The sequence below is a fragment of the Sylvia atricapilla genome, chromosome 16 (assembly GCF_009819655.1).
Source record: "Sylvia atricapilla isolate bSylAtr1 chromosome 16, bSylAtr1.pri, whole genome shotgun sequence".
NCBI classification, from domain to species: Eukaryota; Metazoa; Chordata; class Aves; order Passeriformes; family Sylviidae; genus Sylvia; species Sylvia atricapilla.
This window is the reverse complement of record NC_089155.1, coordinates 6132638-6149414: the sequence shown is the minus strand read 5'-3', so window position 1 is coordinate 6149414 and position 16777 is coordinate 6132638. Positions and strand designations below refer to the sequence as shown.

Genomic DNA, 16777 nt, shown 5'->3' with positions numbered 1-16777 from the left:
GCAGACCCAGCCTGGGTTTTCCAGTAGCTTCCCCACTCGCACCAGTTTACAACTCCTTGTCCCTCTAGTTTCAGGACTAGTTAAACTGAAGTAGGATGCAGAAGGGCACCCTGGATCAATGACATTTCTTTCTTGCCTTACAGGAGCCAAATCGAATCTGAGCTGAGCTTTACATTGGCAGACACCGAATCAGGCCACTGGGAGGAAAAAAAAAATCAATGGAGCCGTTTCTAGAGCCTGTTTTCCACCCTCTCCTTCTAAAACAGGGAAGGCTCTTCTGTACCTGCAAAGTCCCGTGACCGACCACCTTCCTGTTCTCTGGCCTCTGTAACCTTTGCATCAGCTCTCCGATGAGACCCTCCCCTGGATTCAAGATTTCCAACCTGGCAGCAGCCACAGTCCTGCTCCGATGGCACCTTCTGCCAAGGCTCTGGCAGTGCACAGCATCCCATGGGGCAGCCCCACGCCGGCGCCACTGGCAGTCAGGGAGGCTGCGCTGAGAGCTGGGGGTGAGCTCAAGGTCACACAAGGTCAAGGGCACCCCTAAAGGCAGCTGGCTACCATCGTGCCCTTCGAGCCTTGCTCAGTTTAACAAGCCAAGACCCAGCTAAATAAACAGGCTCCTACAGAGGCACCGTGTACCCGCAGGACGCAGAGGGATGCAGCAACCTGTCATGTTTTACTCCCCACGGCGCAGCATTAATTCATCACAACGTGCACCACTAGATGGGGCCTTCTGGACAGCGAGCCAGGGAGAACTGCTGCTGCCTGCTCACCCTGCTCCCTGCCTTTTCCACACCCACCGTGTCCCCTTCCAGTGCGAGGAGACCCCAAAGGAGCTGCAGCGAGGGGAAACTGTGGAGCAGAGGGCAGGGTGGTGCTGTATGACGGTGCCAGCTCTTCAAAGCTCAGTTTCCCCTCGTTTTTGCAGCCCCAAAGCAGAGCCAAGCAGGAGCCTGTCCCTGTGGGTGATCCTGAGGCCAGTTCAGGGACTTGGGAACACCTGGGCTGGGGAGAGAGGTTTTTATTGGGGGCTGCTGCCTACCGGGGGGACAGAACAGGGAGGAGCCAGGGCAGAGGACAGCACTTCCCAGCCTCATCACCTTCCTGCACACCCTGAGGAGCAGAACATCACAACAACTAAATAATTCATTTTCATCTCCCAGTCCCTGGAAAACTGCTCCTTACACTGTATTTATGCAGCTGGGTACCAGTTTGGCCCTGCTCCCTCTCAGTGCTCCTGGGTGAAGCGTGCCTCAGTTTCCCCATTTGAACCAGCTCTTCTAAACCTTCCTGTTTCTATCCTCAGCAGCCCCAGTGGTTCACACTGAGAGCCCTCACACAGCCCTGAGACACAGGCTGGCTCCCTGTGACTGCACAGCCCTCACCCCATCCTCGCCAGACCCTGTCCCTACAACACCCCTAACTGGACTGGCTTTATCCCCTGGCACTGGCAATAGTTCCAAGGGTGGGAAATCATCTCCAGGCTCCCAGATTGCTGGAGATGGGGCATGACAAAGCCAAGTGCCATAAAGCACAAGTCCAGATGTCCAGGTCGCTGTATTAAGCTTGCCTGCAGACCTCTGGGTGATGCTCATAGGGCTTGGGGAGCAGCAGCAGCTCCAGAAGCCCCAGTGCTCTCCGAGTCTCCTGGCCCATTCGGAATTGTGACACACCTTGCTGATTCTGGAAGTGACCCCCAGCTGTGCCTACTTTGTCCAGTTCGGGCAGGCACCCCGGGATCTGGTACACACCAAAGGCTCCTGGGCTCTGCCTCTGGATGGGCTACATAACACCCAATGGGCAGAAATTAATTTGTGCTCTCCAAAAATAATTGAATACCTTGAAAGAGCCATTGCTCCTTCTTTTTGTGAAGGTTGCAAGGCAGGCACGACACCTTCCAGGCATTTTAAAGCCAGTGTCCATCACTGTGGCTATTTATTACACAACCGCCATATCTAAAGCAGTCGGGGGAAAAAAAAATCTTAATCTCTGCTGAAAAAAATGTTCTTAAGACGCCGCAGGGGTTGGAGCCGCCCCGGATTGCCGAGCTGGCAGGCAGCAGGCGGGCAGGAGCCTCGGCTGCTGCCTCCTCTCTGGAAGCGATGCCTGCACGTTTCCGTGGGAGCCCCGCCACGAGCGGGGCCGGGCTGCGAGCCCACCCCCATTCCCGGCGCCGCCAGCCTGTGCCGTGACCCCGCGGTGCGCACCCCGGGCCGGAGCCGAGCTGCCCCGGGAGTGATGGGCTGGCAGGAGCCCATGTGATGCTGGGCTAGCGCCGCTCGCTCCCCGTCCCTCTCCCGCTCGCTCGCTCGCTGTCATGGCGACTCCCAATAATGTTACTCCCACCAACTGCAGCTGGTGGCCCATCTCGGCGCTGGAGAACAACGCGGGGAAATCCGCGGAAGGGGAGGAAAATCACGACCCGACAGACCCCGCTCTCAAATCCCAGGACAGATTGGTTTTGTACCACTGGACCCAGTCTTTCAGCTCACAAAAGGTAAAGGAAACAATCGCTCGGCCGGACTCTCGGGCGAGAATCACCTCCAGTTCCCAGGGCATCCCTTTGCCTCGGGAGGATGGATGCGCTCGGGAGACAGCGAGGGGCTCAGCCCCGGGGTTGACCGGGGCAGCAACGAGCGGCCAGGCAGATCTTTGTACCTTTGAACAGCATCTGTCTGGGGAGGGGATGGGGATAGGCACGGGGATGAGGATGGGGGGGCTCAGCCAGATCTTGCCTTTGCTTTGGGATCACGGCTTGCACCGGGAGCCGCCTCGGTTTTTGTGCTCGCTGCCAGCCCCACACCGGCGTGGCCGGGAGCGCAGACAAAGGCAGAGCCGGGCCCTGGAGCACCCTGCTGCTCGAGGGCAGAGGCAGCCCCGAGCCAGGCTGGTGCCCAGCAGAGGATCCCGGACCCCAGCACGCAGCGATGATTCACCCCTCACACTGCAGCAGTGCCCTGGAAATTCTATTCCCGGGGTGCCCCGGCAAGAAATCCCGTTTTCCAGACAATAGTAAATGCAGTGCTCATTTCGCAGCACGGCAGCTGTGTAGCGATCCCAACCTTCTCCCCCGGCCACGAGCCCCCCCCACCATTCCTAAGCCATGGATACCATATGGAGAACGGGCTGTTCGGAGGGGTGGGTGGCAGAACACCAAGTTCCCCGGTGCCAGGGCCTCCCCGAGCTCCAGAGCCCAGCGGGAAGGCCGGGGCAGAGGTGCCCGTTCCTGCGCGCAGACACAAAGGAGGGAGGATGCCCAATGCAGCAGGGTGGCTGCACATGGTCGGCCCCGCCGCCGCCGGCAGCACGGGACTGCCGGGCTCGGGAGCCGCACTGCTCGTGCCCGGCTCCCCGCGGAATTCCCCAGGGATGTTTTGTCCCCCCTGTCTGGGATCCCCCTTTGGGGTGCTGGCAGGGGCTCCCCTCGCCCTCGGGCACTGGGGTGCCCTGGGCTGCCTCCTGCCAGGCCTTCAGCTACTGACAGCAGAGCAGGGAAGCACAGGGAGCTTTGGGGCTGGATACCCCAGGTGGAACTGGCTGAGGTTTATTTATGAGCTGGGAGGAAAAGGCCAGGAGCGAGTTGCAGTTAAGGAACCCAGGCTTTCTCTTGTTTGACTTTAAAAGAAAAAAAATAACTTGCCACTCCTGTGAATAATTAATGACTAATTCCCTGGGAACTCCGAAGTACTCACAGAAATGCTTATATATGTTAAATTGTATTTTTAGCTACTGCTAGTTGGATGAAAACAAGTACTTTTCCCTCATTCAGTGGTTCTGTAAATCATGGCTTTCTCACATCCCCCGTGGGCTTTTTTTTTTTTTGTGTTTGACATACTTAGTTCATAATAGTCAGGTTTTATAACCCAGAAGCCTAAAATGCCATCCCTGAGTGCATATTCAACACCGCCTCTCGCACAGAGCAGAGCAGCCCGATCAGCCCTGAGGGCTGGCGATTGGGGTGGGGATGGTGATGATGTCCCACATCCAGCCTCACTCCTGCCTCCTCCTGCCCCTCTGCAAGGCTGGGCTCACCCTTCCCACCCCTGAGATGTGATGGGTGCCACCCCTGCAGTGCTGGAGGAGGACAGTGGCAGGGGAAGGAGGAGGCAGCAGGTTTGACACAAGAGGTGTGAAGGTGCTGGGTGATGCTCTCAAGCTAATGTCAGCGTGGAGGAGGAGGAATGCTGCGCAGGGTCACAGGGGCTGCCTGGAACTTCCCATGGGACAGAGCCCTCACCTGCTCAAAACATGCTGGTGAAGCCAGAGTCCACTCCTGAGAGTGGGACACACCTGAGTCAGCATCCAGGTCTCCTTCAGCCAGACAGCAGAACTCACTGGGTGCACATGCAGGGCATAACATTGCTGCAGCCTCTGCTTCCTCCTCCTTTTCTTCCTCAGGTATGTGCTGGGCTATGCCGGGATCCACAGCAGCATCCCTCATTCTCCCCCAGCTGGGGAGCTCCTGCCTCCCTCAACTGCTGAGGGTTTGGCTCTCAGCCCTCCAGCTCCTCTGCCTGTCACACAGGCCACCAGCACCAGAGAGGATGGTCTGTGATTCTGAGAAGACAGGATGGGTTCTCCCCTCTTTGCCAGGAAAACAGATTCTTTTGTGGCTGCCTGGATTTTTCAGCTGTCCCATGGCAACAGCTGCTTGGCTTCTTGCAGGGCAAGCACGTGGTGCTGGCATGTCACCGTGTGTGAGTTTTAGGGAAGGGTCTGGGGCTGTAATGGGGTAGGGGGGACTGCAGACCAGCTTGGTGCGTGGGGCTGAGCCCTCTCTCCCCGGCTTCTTGCCCCAGGTGCGGCTGGTGATCGCAGAGAAGGGGCTGCCCTGCGAGGAGCGGGACGTCAGCATGCCCCTGATGGAGCACAAGGAGCCCTGGTTCATGCGGCTCAACCTGGGCGAGGAGGTGCCCGTCATCATCCACAGGGACAACATCATCAGCGACTACAACCAGATCATTGACTACATGGAGAAGAACTTCACAGGAGGTAATGCAAGGCTGGGTAGTGCCTCAGAGGAAATTCGTGTCTGGTTCAGGTTCTGTTTGCTAAACGAATCCAGTTTTTCCTTTAAAGTTTCATCTTCACCCCAGAAGATCAGCAAGCTGCCAGCCCATCCCAGACTTCTATGTTTTCCCATGAAATCGAAGAATTTCCAGCAGAAATCCCTTGCTGGAGGGCTCTGAGAGGTGTGGTAGCTGAGTCCCCCTTTTCTGTCCTGGAAGTCATGCTTCCAAACCAGACAGTTGCTCAGACCCCATGGCACATGGTGGCATTTCACCAGACTCCCCACTGGGCACAGCCCATGGGAACGCTTCTGACTTTACATTTGTGCTTTGGCCCTGGATAATTGTGTAAAGGGGCCGTAAGGGAGAATGTGGGTTTAAGCTGTGTGCTGCTGCCCCTCTCCCCGTTTCCTCGAGGATTCTTAGGCCATGGGACCCTGCTGTCCCTGCTCCTGCTGTGCCTCAGAGAAAACAGCCTCTTTAAAGTCAGAAACAGCCAGCAGTGCTGAGGACCATGGGAGGATGATGTGACACAAACCCACAGGAAGGGACAGCCAGGAGAGGGAAGCTCATATTCCCCCCGGAGCAGGGCTGCAGGCAGTGGCCTGCTGAGCCTGGCACACCACGATGCTGAGACAGAGCTCAAAGTCAGCTTTGCTCGGCAGCTGCGTGAGCATCTCACACCCCTTCACCCTCATTCCCCCAGTCCTGGGGGCTGCTGGGCTGGGACACCCACCGGGCAGGCTTCAGAGCTGAGCAGGGATCTCGGGTTTTGCATCACCATGTTTGCCCCAGCATCCATCCCCTTGCAACAGAGACATCAAAAACATCTCAAAATAGCTCCCGAAGCAAGGGCGCCTTGCCAGCTCAGCTGCTGTCCTCTCCCGGCCCCGCCACCGTGCTGCTGCTCCGTGGAGGCACACAGCTCACTCACCAGCGGGGCAGCAGGGATGGCAACATCAGGAGAACCCCACCCCAGCAGCAGGCCCTAGGGAATGGCAGCTGCTTTCCCACCTGGCAGCAGCCCCAGCACCAAGGGACATCAGGGAGTGTCAGTCCCTGCACCACTTCACCTGGTCTCTGCGAAGGGCAGGTGGTCTGACATATGTGACAACAGGCTGTCCCCAGCAGGAGGGGGACACAGAGCTGTCCGAGCGCTGGGAAACTCCTGTCGTTGAGATTTTCCAGCCAGGTGCAGTTTCTTACCTTTTTGCTGAGAAATGGAGAGGGGAAGCTCCAGGAAAGAGGGCCCAGAGCATCACTCCCTGCTCCATGCTCTGCTCCATCCTATCACCCAGCAGTGCAGCTGCCAAAAGCATTACCAGGATGTGGCAGTGCTGATATGGGGGGAATCAGCCACCTTCCAGAAATGTGTAGAGTTTGAAAAGGCCTTTACAAGATATGGTTACTGAGCTATGTTTTCCTCTGGGCTGTTTTCCCCTGGGCTTTATCAGCTGCTTACACACACTGGGGGGCAGCTATCATTAAAAGGGTGATGTGTGGAGAAATGTTTTACTTCCCTCAAAATAGCAATGAATAGTGCCAGTAAGCCACATTTGAGGGTGCTTCTCACTAGGACACTGCCCAGCAGTGCCCAGAAACCACTGATGAGTTGACCAGGGCAATGTTTCTTCCAGGCAATAGTGTCCTCCAAGGTCTGCACCCCCTTGCACAGCCATGGAGTACAACAGCAGCCCCTATGTGGAGGTTGCTGTGGCATGTAAAGGCAAGTCAAGCCATCCCAATGAAAAACCTCCCTGGAACGTGCTTAAGGTCATGGGCTGGTGGCCAGCACACCACTATTTCATTGTGGTTGCTCCATCTTCCTGCGGGATGGGGCAATCCCTCTGGATGTGCTGTTCCCAGCCTCAGCCCCAGCCTGTCGGGTGCTGGCCTGGAGCCCTGTGGAAGGAGCACACAAGCTGTAGGTCAGTTATTGTTTCATTCATCTGATCACTTTCCTTGGGTGGAAAATCCCCACTTGGAGAGCTGGAGCCCAGGCAGCACAGGCAGTGAGCAGCCCGTGGCAGGGGGGAGCCACCAAAACCTCCCTTTGCTCAGGGGACAGTGACATTGACTCCTATCAATGGGAACAACTCTATGGAGCCTTCCAGTCAGGGAAAGTCCGGGTCAGAGCCATGAGAAGATTTCCAGTACAGGAGGTACCAAAATTTGCCTGGTTCTCATCCAGCCACGAGCACCAGCAGGCATGATAATGGCAAGGCAAGATTCCTGCCAGGAGGGCATTGCCATGCCTGCAGCACAGCTCCTGCCACCAGCAGCAGGCCCTGAAACAAGGGGCTGCACTGGTCACATCTGCCAAGTCCTTCTGCCAATGTGACCTAACTCTGGTGGAGACATTGGCACAAAGAGCCCAGTGCTCAGACAGGATGAGGGCAACAGAGTCAGAGTGCTGGTGGTGGATTTATTCACTACCTGCGACCTGCTTTCTGCAGACACTATAAACATTTATGATCTCTTAAAAAACTGGGAGAGTTAAAAACTTGGGGGAGACAGGAGCAATGTTTTGCTTCTTCTGGTGTCACCCGCCCTGTATTTCAAGCTGAAAGTGTAATAAAAGGCACGATGCAAACCACCATCCATGAAAAGAGGATAAAACCCAACAAGGCAGGGAGGAGCAGAGCCAGCCAGGGCAAGTGATGTTCCTGCAGCTGAGATACTGGCTGAGCATCAAGGGAAGATACACTGGGCTCCTTTGGTTATCTACTCTGATTGCCCATTTTTGGGATTTTCAAGGAAGCCCAAGAGAACGATGAGGTACCTCACTGCCACTGGAGTAAAGAATATGTAACTCAGCAGATCCTAAACTCAAATCTCCATATTTTAGCTCTTTTTTGCAGACCAGGAAGATTTTTCTCCCATTCTAAGAGATGTGAAAACACAGTGTAGAAATTCAGAGGCTGTGGAGACTCGGGGCTGGCTGCACTGACCCCAGGGAACACGAGGGCTGTGGGGCTGGGTAGTGACATCCATACACACATCCCCGTGATCCTGGGGGTTCGCCCATCTCGGGGCATGGGCTGGCGGCTCTCCTGGCCGGGATGGGCAGCAGGGAGGGACAGGGCCCAGTGTGACAGGTTTGAGCGAATGCCGTGCCTCGGCCAGGATTGCACACCGCTGTCCAGAGCGGGCTGACGACCCACTAAGGAGCTCTTGAGCCCCCCAGGTGCCCTAACAGCTCTCCTCGCCCTGCAGAGAACGTGCCGCAGCTGATCCCCGAGCCGGGCAGCCTGCTGCACTCGCGGGTGCTGCAGTACCGGGAGCTGCTGGACTCGCTGCCCATGGACGCCTACACTCACGGCTGCATCCTGCACCCCGAGCTCACCACCGACTCCATGATCCCAAAGTACGCCACCACTGAGATCCGCAGTAAGTCGCCTTTCCAGCGGGGCTGCCCGGGGCTCCCCAGCTCCTTTAGGCTCCACAGCCCAGCCAGCCACCGTGCTCCTGCTCATCTCCGCTTTCTACCAAAGCAGGCAGGCACAGAGATGGGAAACAGCAAAGCACAGCTGATCTGGAATTGTGGGCGTCCTAGAGAGACTTCCTAACTCAGGGGATGTCCTGGCTCCCATGCCATGCACGCTTCTCCTCAGCTCTTCCTGGGGCACGGGAATTTGCCCCTCTCCCTCCAATAACTCTGAGGGCAAAGGCGGGAGAGTGCAGCCAGATTGAGTTGCAGGCAGTGGATGAATCGGCATAAGTCTGTGTACCTGACCTTCAAGTGCTCATGAAACATTGACGATGCTTAATATAACTCAATGGCAGGGTTTGCTCCTGGGGAGAATTCCTCGCCAGAAAAGCGACCTTGCTGGGAGGGTATTGGAATGTCCCAGGTCTCTCCCTTTCTTTAGGCTCCAGCCCCAAGATGAGCCCATAGAAAACACCCACCCCCATTCCTTCGGTTGCCTGGGTCCCAGATGGTCCTGCTGAGGTGGGATGCACTTGTGCACAAAGAGGAATAGGCAGTTCCTGAGGTGTAGCTTGTGGTCTGCCCTGCCTCTGCTGACACCCGTCACAGACAGCTTTCCCCATGGTACCAAGTGTCACCTCCACCCTCAGACCTTGGGCTGATGTAGGCCAGAGCCCATCCCTTCCCCAAAGGGTGCTGCTGAGATGGCTTCAGCCCCCATCTGCCTCTCATCACCTCCCCAGCACTCTGCCAAGGTCTCTAAACACATCTCCTTGTCCAAGCCTCATCACTGGTAGCATTTTTCCCAAGTCACTGGAGGGGCATGAGCAGCTCCATGGGCTGATGGTGTCCTTCCTCCCCAGCACATCTTCTGCACTCAGGCAATGGCTCAGCTGCCCTGCTGCAGTGGGTGCCGAGGGAAATCGATGTAGCTGGTCCCAAGGAGAGGGTGAACTGAGGTTCCAGGCTCTCCCAAGGAGAATGAAATCAGGATGATATCCAGGTTTCCATCTGAGTTGCAGCCCCAGGAGAGCTGGTTGGCAGCCTTAGCAAGCACAAACTCATGGCAGAAAAGAGGGAATTTCAGCATTCTGTGGCAGTGCACAGCCTGCTGCTGGCTCCCACCCCAGCCAGCCCTGGCACCTCCCGCACCAGCACACTGGCAGAGCCAAGGCCTCCCTTGTTGGAGGGAACAAGGAGGGAAAGACAGATGGTCCCTGGCAGGAAGACATTAGCCCACTTTGGGTAATTCATGCTATCCCTTAGGTGTTACTCTGCCTCTAGGATTCTTTTCTTCCTTTCATTCTGCTCCTTTCATTCCTTCAGCTCCCTTGCACAAAGCCCTTCCCATCCTCTCTGTGCCCAGAGAGGCAGAAGGTGAGCATCTATACCATGGTGAGGCTTCACGCCATGGAATTGTGTCCCTGGACACCAAGCCAGAATGGGACAGCTTCAGCCAGGAGAGAGCACTCTTCCTGTGCCCCTCCCTGCCCCACTGCTCTGAATGTACACCCAAGTGTGGGCAGCCAGCTCAGGCATCCCAGATGTTCAGTCTGCTGGGGATGGAGCCGCAGGAGCCAGGTTATGGGCAAGCTCAGAGCTGTTCTTAAAACAGTAAGCAACAGACAGAGCTTCCAGCAGCTCTAGTATGAATGCAACAGGGGAAATGAAGAGCGGAAACTCCTCCTGAAACTCTCAGTCTGGGGCTTACCACGGGGAGGGGGCTTGGCCATACCTTGGAGCCAGCACTGCCCTGTGTGAGTGAATGGGATGGCTGACAGAGCCACATGCCCTCAGACGTGCAAGCACAGCAGCAGAAAACCATGAAGTCGGCCCATTTTAGCCCTCTGGGGTGTTTTTCCCTGGTGCTACAGCAATATTTTGACTGCAGGATGAGGTGCTTTGCTATCAGATTCGTCATCCCAGCCTCTCTGTCTGTTTCCGTCAGGACATTTAGCTAATGCCACCACGGATCTGATGAAGCTGGACCATGAAGAGGAGCCACAGCTATCTGAGCCTTACCTCTCCAAGCAGAAGAAGCTCATGGTGAGTAAGTCAAAGCCACACAAAATCCCTGGTGCTTGGGGAACGTGACCCACAGAGCTGCCATGGCCACCTGATGCTATGTGTCCCTGCATCCATTTATTCCCCATTCTAACCCTGCTCTCCACCCAGGCCAAGATCCTGGAGCACGATAATGTGAACTACTTGAAGAAGATCCTTGGAGAACTTGGGATGGTGCTAGATCAGATTGAGGCTGAGCTGGAGAAAAGGAAATTGGAGTACCAAGGTAGGCACTGGGCTGTGTTTACAGGGTGTTTTTCCACATGAGGCTGATGTACAACACCAGAAACAGTGAAAAGCTTTGCACTTGATGAACAACTCCCATGGAACAACCACTGGTGGGTCTGGGGCTGCCACTGGGCTCTCCTGGTTTTGGGTACACTGATGATGTTCCAGCCATGGTCTCTCACCCCTTGCTCCAGGGGATAGGAAGATCCCTGTCCTTATGGGTGCTCTTTGGGAGCCTCAAAGCCATCACAGGATGATGGCAGGTGCCCTCCACTCCAGCAAGGGCTGGACATCGCCTGGTGCTCTGTCTGGCTTAGGAAGGAGCAGGCTGCCCCCAGGCACTAGCTCCACAAGGAGCACTGGCTGCTGAAAGTGCAGAGAAGGGGACATGTGCCACAGCCAAGCCCCCTCACATCACCAGGCTGTGGCACATCCAGTGGAGCAGGGCAGGAAAACCCAGGACTCTGAGGGGCCCTGGGGGGGAGAGCCTTTAGAGAACCTGCGTCACACAGCAGCAGGTGGGAGAGAGGGACACCAGCCACCCCTGACATCAAATACACAGTGCTGGGAGCCTGCCAGGAGCAGCCCTGGCAGTCAGGGGTGCCTGGGCACAGCTGGGCAGTGCGTGTCCTGCCATCACCCCTGGATGACGCTGTCCTTCCTCCTCCTTTCCCCACTGCTGGCAGGGCTCAGAACTCAGCCCCGGGAGGGCGGCTGGTGCCAGCACCACGGGGCCAGATGCAGAGCAGAGCCCAGACACCGTTCATCAGGGGATGGTCCCACAGCTGCCCCTGCCCTCGGGGCCAGCCTCGGCCCTGGGGAGCCGTGCATCACCCTTGGGGCCACACTGGAGAGCCCTCGGAGGGGCCAAGGTCAGGCCCTGCAGGGCTTTGGGCTGGGGATGTACCAAGAGCCCTGATGTGTTCACAGTGGCATCCTGCCTTGCCCTAATTTCCTCAAACACGCTCATTAACCGGGACAGCAGAATTCAGCCTAATGAGGTGCCCTGGGAGGACATCCCAGGTGCCTGGAGCAGAGGGATCGCTGCTGTTGCCAGCACCCAGGTGCTCCAATGCCTTCAGACCTTGTGTGCCGCTCCCGCCCTCTGCTCCAGAATCCCAAACTCCCACAGCATGCCCATGGCCTGGTCAGGATCTCAGCAGTGGGCACGATCACCGCTTTGGCAACTTCCCAGGAGCTGCAGTGCAGCAGCTCTACTCCCACGCAGCCCCGGCTGCCGGCGATGCGGGCGGGAGGAGGGTGGGAGATGCTGCAGGAGCACCAGGAGACCCCTGCCACAGGCACCCCATCCAGCTGGGACAGGCTGAGCCCAGCTGGGGCTGCTCTGGAGGCAAAGGGGAAGAGTTGCAAGGCCGTGGCTTGTGCTTCACCCCCACTCGGTGCTGGGGCAGCCCACATCGGGGTCCAGACTTCAGCAGAGGTGTAAGCCAGAGCCAGGAAGGGCAGGGCAGTTCTCTCTCCCAAATCACAGCTCTCTCCCAAAATCACCATCCTCACATGTGCTTTCTCCTTCACCTGCACCAGTGCCTGGAGTGAGGCAGCTGCCTCAGTTCTGCTCCCCTCACCTCTGAGCAGGGGCACCCACAAGGTCCCCACCACACCCAAGAAGCTCCAGCTTCAGCACCCCCACGAGTCATTAGTCACTGAAAATATTTATTGACTAATTAGGAACAGGCAGTCTGTCCACTCAGGCAGTGCCTCCAGCAGGATTAGGCAGGCTGCCAAGCAGCTACAAATGAGGGTTGCTAATTACCCATAATTGCCCCAGCCTGGTCCTGCAGGCAGCCCTGCAGCAGCAGTGCCTGCACTGGGGTGCTACACCTGAACCTCTCTTCTCTTTCCTGATATAATAGCCATAGGACAATGAAGAGCCCTAGAATTAGAAATCTGTAGCAAAGCTGACTAAGGGTGGATTTTTGTGTCCCTTCTGATGTTCTCTACCTGCACCTTCTCTCATCTCTCTCAGCTCCATCCCAGCCCAGCTTCTCAGTATTGAAAGGGCAGTGGGGGAGTGCTTAACAATATCCTGGCCTGAAACTGCTTTTTCCAGCTTAACAACAGCTTGGTTTATTTTTGGATGTCTCCCTAGTGGGGTTATTTCCAGGATCACCCATTATCAGGGGCTGTCAACGCTTTAGTGTCTTTCTTCATGTCCTGCACTCACATTGAGCTCTGTTTCCCCAAAAAGCCTGGCTCTTGGCATAGATGTGCTGCTGGTTTTGGTGTCCTGGAGCAGGGTCCCTGGTACAGGAGAGAGAACAAAGGCAAAACCTCCCCAGCAGCATACAAGAGAGCAGCCAGGCCATCCAGCAAATGGTTTTGATTCCTGAGGATTTCTCACTTCCCTAAAATAGGCCAAGTTGACGTGGCACTCCTGAAACAGCTCCTGGTGCAGCCAAGGGCAGCCACTGCTGCTCTGGCCGGGCTCTGACACAGCTGAAGGGGTCACCACACACACCTTCCTTTAAGGGGGGCAAAGGGCTCTTTTCCAGGGACCTCCTGGGTACAGGAGGATGTCATCTCCTGCTGCTCTTGGCTTGGGGGAGAGGCAGCAGAGCCACTTTGCAGCCAGTAATTTGTATGTTCACACAGGCTATGGATGATCATGTCATATTCCCAGCTTTTGGCACCCCCGTACCCTCCATCACACAACCTGATAGATGGGCTCTGAGCTCCTGGCCCATCAAAGAGCTGCGAAAAAACCACCCCAGATCTAATACAAATGCTCCTGCCTAGGTGGACCTTTTGAGCAATATTTTAGGTGCCCACCCAAGGGATACTTACCTTTGCTCTGTCTCTTCTCTCTCCAGGGCAGAAGTGTGAACTTTGGCTCTGCGGATGCGTCTTTACTTTGGCCGATGTCTTGTTAGGAGCCACCCTGCACCGCCTCAAGTTTCTGGGACTCTCTAAGAAATACTGGGAGGATGGCAGCAGACCTAACCTACAGTCCTTCTTTGACAGGATACAGAAACGCTTCGCCTTCAGGAAAGTTTTGGGAGACATACACACCACGCTCCTCTCTGCAGTGGTACCCAACGCCTTCAGGCTGGTCAAGCGGAAACCTCCCTCCTTCCTTGGAGCCTCCTTCCTGATGGGATCTCTGGGGGGAATGGGATATTTTGCTTATTGGTACTTAAAGAAAAAATACATCTAGTGCTGACTGCTTGGTGTTTAGTTTGGTGTCTCTGTGCTGTGTGAAATTATGATGAAGCCTCAGTAACTGTAATGAAATTTGAAGCAAGGTAATGAATAATTATATTGTTTAATGTAACATTCCATAGTCTAGAAGTAGAAACCTATACTGCAAGGAAATAAGACAACAACAACAACAACAACAACAAAAAAGCGTCAACTTGTAAATGCCTTTTTTAGATTTAAGTATACAACTCCAGCGAGAGGCTCAAGGGTTCACGGGCTCAGCCGTGCCCACCGGGAAGTGGCACTGCCTCCAGCACCAGCCAGCTCCTGTGGGACAGACAGGAATCCCAGGAGACTTCCCGACACCCAAGTTGACTAACGGGACTTGGATACTTGGTCCCGTGTGTTTGTGTTTCCAAATTGTTCACTGGCCACATTTCACACATGCAGGTAGTGGGGACTTTCTTCTTCTAGGAAGTTGTGTTGTTGTGCTTGGAGGCTTTCCTGGGAGCAGGGTGCAGTAGTCAAGTCACAGTCAAGGTGGATTTCTGTTCTTCAAGTATCCATTTTAAAAATTATTTTCATTAAAAGGAATATTTTTTATTGAGCTGCTCTTAGAATGTATCCACTTTCTACGTCTGGTTTTGGTGGGCTTTTTTTTAAAGAATTTAATGTCTGTCTTTAACTGCCGCACTTTTTTCTTGAGATAAATCATTTTGACTTTCATCCTGAATTCTGGCACATGAAGGAGATTATTGTTTTAAGCCTTTTGGCTCTGTCTCTTGAGTTTTCTTTCATGGATTTGCAAAGCATCTTTCACCAACTGAGCATATTTGGACTCTGAAAAAGTACAACCATTTTCAGAACTTTTCAGCACTTTCCTGAAGGCGCTTTGGCTTTCTTCCATCGGGGGCTCTTTTCTGTCATTTCCTCGCTGTGTGTTTTCTTAGGGACACTTTGCACAGAATCACATTGATGACTTTCTTGTGCCTTTTGCATGCTGGAAAGAATAACGGGCCTCACTGCTACTCATGCTTTGGAAACTGAGATCCTCAATAAACCATATGGGAGGAGTAATGGCTTCGCATCTCTAAATGTGTTCCACATCCTTCTGGTCCTTAGGCAAGGTGTACCCGAGGGCAGTGGGATGTTGCAGGTGGTTTGTGCTTTGGCTCATGTACTGCACTGGTATAAAACTTGCATGGAAGTTATGTGTATTCCTCTTCCAACCACTAATTTCTGTCTGTGCTCGGCCTGCTGGCTTTCCAGGCACTCCAGTGATCCCTGGGAGCCATGCTGCATCTCGGGGCTTGGGAACGTATGCCAAGTGTGGCTGAAATAACAGGAATTGCATTTGCCTCTGATTCAAAAGTTATCTTTATGGATTTGAAAGCAGCAAGCTTCCCCAGGAGCTTCTGATACAACCTGGCAGCCATAGAATTAGGAATATTTAGCAGGAATTCCAAGGGATGAGCACACAGGGAGTGCAAAACACACACATTTATACGGTGCTTGGCATAAGGCTGGTCTGACAGGCTTTGGAATACAACAGGCTGTGTAGCTGCAGAGGCTCTGTGTTATCTGTGTTAACCCCCCCCATGGTTGGGGCTGAAAGTAAAATTGGTGTGTGAGAACCTAAATCCACCACCTGCATGTGCACACCTGGCTCCTGCAGCTGGGGCTGCTGAGTGAAACCTTGCAGACACATGTTCTCCCAAATACATTCAGTCTTTGCTTCGTGGAATCAGTGACTTCAGAAGGAAACAGACTATTTCATTCTTTTTGAAGAGGGAGGCAGGAGGGTGCCCTGAGCTCCTCCCTTTTGCTGAATCTGAAAGGTGTAAGAAAATGAACTATGGCTCATCCTCTCTTTGGTCAATTAGCTGATGATAAACTCCCCTGAAAGATTTATAAAGATACACCAACATGAATCCCTTACCAGGATTTCACCCTTTTCCCTTTTTTTGTGGTCCTACACACACCTTCCCCGATGAAATACACACACCAGGTGTAGAAAGGAATATTAATGGGTTACAAGGCCAGGAAACCCAGAGGGAAGGAGAGAAAATACTTCCTCCATTCCTAGGATTTCAGTCTAAGAATGAGGCAGAAGGAAGACTGCTGCTGCTTACTTTGCTCCTTAATTTTATTTATTTTTGTATTTTAAATCACAGAATAAATTTAAGCTTGGAGCAAATCAGACCTCTAAACACTGGAGAAAATAGGTGTGTGTTTTGTTTGGGGCACACTGTTAAAATGCAGCTGTTACAAGGAAGTCAGGCAGATCCAGCAGCTGGAACAAGGCACAGACAGGAGCTGTCACCAGTGTTGTACTGTGGGCTGCTGGGAAGCCACTGGTGCTGTAATGGCAGATTTTGTACAGGTTCTCAGCTAGAAGTAGTCAATAATAAGCCTTTGTTCTGGACAAAAAAACCCAAAAAAACCAAACCAAACAAAACCAAAATGAAACAAACAAACAAACAAAAAACCCCCCAAAACAAAACACAAAACAAACAATGCCCCCCCCAAAAAAATCAAAAAACCCCAAAAAAAAAAAAAATGGTGCCACTCCCTGTCACTAAGACTTGTTTTCCTGCCCTGGTAATGAAAAAATACCAGGACTTTGCTCCAGGGAAAAGCAATCGGCAAGAGCGATAAAAGACAATTATTGTGGCAGGCAGAGGCTGGATTGATGTGTGAGATCCCTCAGAACGAATGTCAGAGCCCCGATCAATCCAGATTAGCCTGTTGCTATAAGCAGCCCTGCGGTGATTGAGCTGTCATCATAAAAAGTTCCTCTTGCTCCAGCTGATCTCGGCCACATCAGGCCTTTTCTGCTCCAGTTCCACTGCAAAGGGGAGCCCACTGCACGACCTGGCCATGG

The 16777-nt window shown here is 54.1% G+C and overlaps 1 protein-coding gene across 1 annotated transcript; it reads left to right on the top strand.

Annotated features, from left to right (window-relative positions):
- The first annotated feature begins 2074 nt into the window (after nucleotides 1-2074).
- On the top strand, nucleotides 2075-14970 carry GDAP1L1 (ganglioside induced differentiation associated protein 1 like 1). Its single transcript, XM_066330629.1, has 6 exons — nucleotides 2075-2500; nucleotides 4803-4995; nucleotides 8229-8402; nucleotides 10391-10488; nucleotides 10618-10732; nucleotides 13566-14970. Exons 1-6 carry the CDS (start codon nucleotides 2321-2323, stop codon nucleotides 13907-13909), a joined length of 1104 nt encoding a protein of 367 aa, XP_066186726.1. The 5' UTR covers nucleotides 2075-2320; the 3' UTR covers nucleotides 13910-14970.
- The last annotated feature ends 1807 nt before the right edge of the window (nucleotides 14971-16777 follow it).

Bases quoted from the DNA above. Each gene is read 5' to 3' on its own strand.
- GDAP1L1 (XM_066330629.1), top strand. From the start codon at position 2,321: ATGGCGACTCCCAATAATGTTACTCCCACCAACTGCAGCTGGTGGCCC. The intron at 4,996-8,228 runs GTAATGCAAGGC...CTCGCCCTGCAG, and splicing joins GGAGAAGAACTTCACAGGAG to AGAACGTGCCGCAGCTGATC. The intron at 8,403-10,390 runs GTAAGTCGCCTT...TGTTTCCGTCAG, and splicing joins CGCCACCACTGAGATCCGCA to GACATTTAGCTAATGCCACC.